Source organism: Nansenia antarctica (genome assembly GCF_963989245.1).
Source record: "Nansenia antarctica genome assembly, chromosome: 15".
Taxonomy (NCBI): domain Eukaryota; kingdom Metazoa; phylum Chordata; class Actinopteri; order Argentiniformes; family Microstomatidae; genus Nansenia; species Nansenia antarctica.
Genome location: NC_137685.1, coordinates 8,298,433 through 8,300,932, shown reverse-complemented (window position 1 = coordinate 8,300,932; position 2,500 = coordinate 8,298,433). Strand labels below are relative to the sequence as shown.

At 51.6% G+C, this 2,500-nt stretch overlaps 1 protein-coding gene across 1 annotated transcript in view; it reads right to left on the bottom strand.

Annotated features, from left to right (window-relative positions):
• LOC308170637 (semaphorin-3D) overlaps window positions 1-2,500 on the bottom strand; it is an 18,274-nt gene that overhangs the window by 12,449 nt on the left and 3,325 nt on the right. Inside the window, exons 5-9 of the mRNA XM_080545448.1 lie at window positions 2,102-2,230; window positions 1,819-1,961; window positions 1,303-1,417; window positions 727-796; window positions 120-264 (exon numbers count right to left, since the gene is read on the bottom strand). Of these exons, the coding sequence (XP_080401574.1) occupies window positions 120-264; window positions 727-796; window positions 1,303-1,417; window positions 1,819-1,961; window positions 2,102-2,230 (602 nt within the window). The remainder of the gene's footprint in view (window positions 1-119; window positions 265-726; window positions 797-1,302; window positions 1,418-1,818; window positions 1,962-2,101; window positions 2,231-2,500) is intronic.

The following is a 2,500-nucleotide window of genomic DNA, read 5'->3' as shown; positions in this document are numbered from 1 at the left end:
GTGTGTGTGTGTGTGTGTGTGTGTGTCTGTGCGTGTGCGTGTGCGAGGTGAGTGTGCATTTGTGTGCGCGTGCATGAGCGTGAGTGTGCGTGTGAGTGTGTGTGTGTGTGTGTACCCACCGTGCCTGGGCGTGGGTAGGGGATGCGGCCCTTGTACTCCACCCAGCGGTAGTCGGGTCCTTCCTTGTGGGCGAAGGGCCCATTGAAAGCTGCTCTGATGGAGGCCATGGAGTACACACACACCGCTGACCCTCTGAACACTGAGCTGTAGGGTGGGGGGAGGGGGGAGTGAGGGTTTCACACAGGGTCCGGGTTACAATAAAACAAACAGTCAGCCATGCCTTTCCACCTGTGACCCCTCCCTGACCCTCCTGACCCCTCCCTGACTCCTGACCCCTCCCTGACCTCTGTGGTCTCTGGAGCGCAGGGCGGGAGCGTGCACGTGCCAGAGGGACTGTTGTGTTAAGGAAGCGCGGAGAACAGGAGAACATCCGTTAAAGTTTAAACGCTCTGTTGTGTTTTCAGGGTGTTCCAGGGTGTTCCAGAGTGTTCCTGGCCCGCTGACCATGAGCTGTCATCTCAGGACAGACACAGAGGAACGTTACAGAGAGAGGATTGAACCCATCTGAGAAAACACGGAGCTTCTGAGTCATGTTTCATTTTTCTTCATTTTTCTTGTCTGAAACCTCCCAGGCGTTGTTGTTCTAATGAGACCCCCCAGACTCACCTGGAGGTGGAGAAGACCCCGTAGATGACAGGGTTCTGGGGGTCTTTGGTCTCCAGGACGAAGATGTCCTCTGGGAACACACACGGTGGGGAAACAGGGTCAACGAGGTGTCAATCAAACTTATTATTGATCATCAGGGCATTTACAGTCCCTGTGGAAGTAATGGGACGTTGTTGCATTTTCTTCTTCTTGCAGATTTGGACATTTGATAAGTCTGTCCCGTCACTTTTTGGCACCCTGAAAAAGGGGGACGGTGCTTAGAAACTATAGTAATTTCTGAATGGTGAAACCAATTTGTACACAAATAAAAGCTGAGTATCTCTACTTTAACCTCATAGTCATTGTTTGGGCTGTAGAGCCAAAAGGAGAACAATGACCATTACTTACGCAGGGCACTGTATCTTCAACTATGTTAATGATAATACAAGTTGAGACAAAGAAGCATTTACCCATCAAGTATCAGTACATTTCTCCTTTGGAATGAAATACAATATCATGATATGAATGACGACACGAGATCTCTGAAACCAGTAGAGAGAAACCAGTAGAGAGAAACCAGTAGAGAGGGACCAGTACCGAGCTCATCAAACTGTGTGTCCACGCCTCCTGGGCCGGGGACAGAACACACCAGACGGGCCTTCAGGTACGTGGTCCAGCGGTTGATCAGACTCCTCTTCCCCCCCACGTCATTCTAACACACACACACACACACACACACACACACACACACACACCAACAAGTTATCTTACAGACATGTTATAGCTGGTAATTACTTAGTTATAACTGGTATTTATCTGGTATTGACATAGGAACGACTGGTATTCTTCTGGTAATGACTTTGAAGTCTTTGTTACCAGAAAGCCCAGTAAGTAACCGAGACATCAGCCGGTACGTAAAGGAAGTTAAATCAAGCAAACCGAAAATATTGAACAATTCACACACTGCTTGCGGGAGGCATGTGTTTGATACCCATTCCGCATTCCGTTCCCTGCATTCCAATGAGCCCGTCCTCTGATTTCTACCTCCGCCAGCCTCCCCTCCTCCCACCCAGGCCTGTTAGCGTGCAGACAGACCCTCCTGGACCTGCTCACCTTGCAGACCCGGGCCACGCGGCTGTAGACACGCTTGTCTCCCTGGCTGGACTCCACGGCCGTCTCCCTGAAGAAGAAGTAGACCTTGTCATCGTCCAGGCTGTGGGTGTCTGGGATGGAGAAGGAGCCGACAAACTCTGGCTCTGGAGGGGGGGGGGGGGATAGACGACCATTACTGTGGGTGTATGGACACACACACACACACACACACACACACACACACCACACAAAACGGTCATAGTATCAATAAGATAGGTCTCCTCCTCCGTTTCCTCCTCCTCACCGTTCAGCCAGTGGTCGTGGTAGGCCTCGGTGCGGATGTAGTGCTGGTTGCTGCTGTGGACCGACGTCCGGAAGATGGCCGCGTTGGTCCCCATGAAGTCCACCGAGGTGCCCGCATACAGGTCTCCGTCTGGGGGGGAGGGAGGGTCAGAGACAGGGTCAGAGATATGGTCATGGTCAGGGTCAGGGACAGGGTCAGAGACAGGGTCAGGGACAGGGTCAGGGACAGGGACAGGGTCAGGGTCAGGGACAGAGACAGGGACAGGGACAGCGCCGGGGACAGGGACAGGGACAGGTTGGTTTAGGAATATATATATATATACACACTGTATATTGAACTCGTGAAAATAAAGCCTCACTTTCTGTTAAACTGAACCAATATCCCTCTCCAAGGACTACT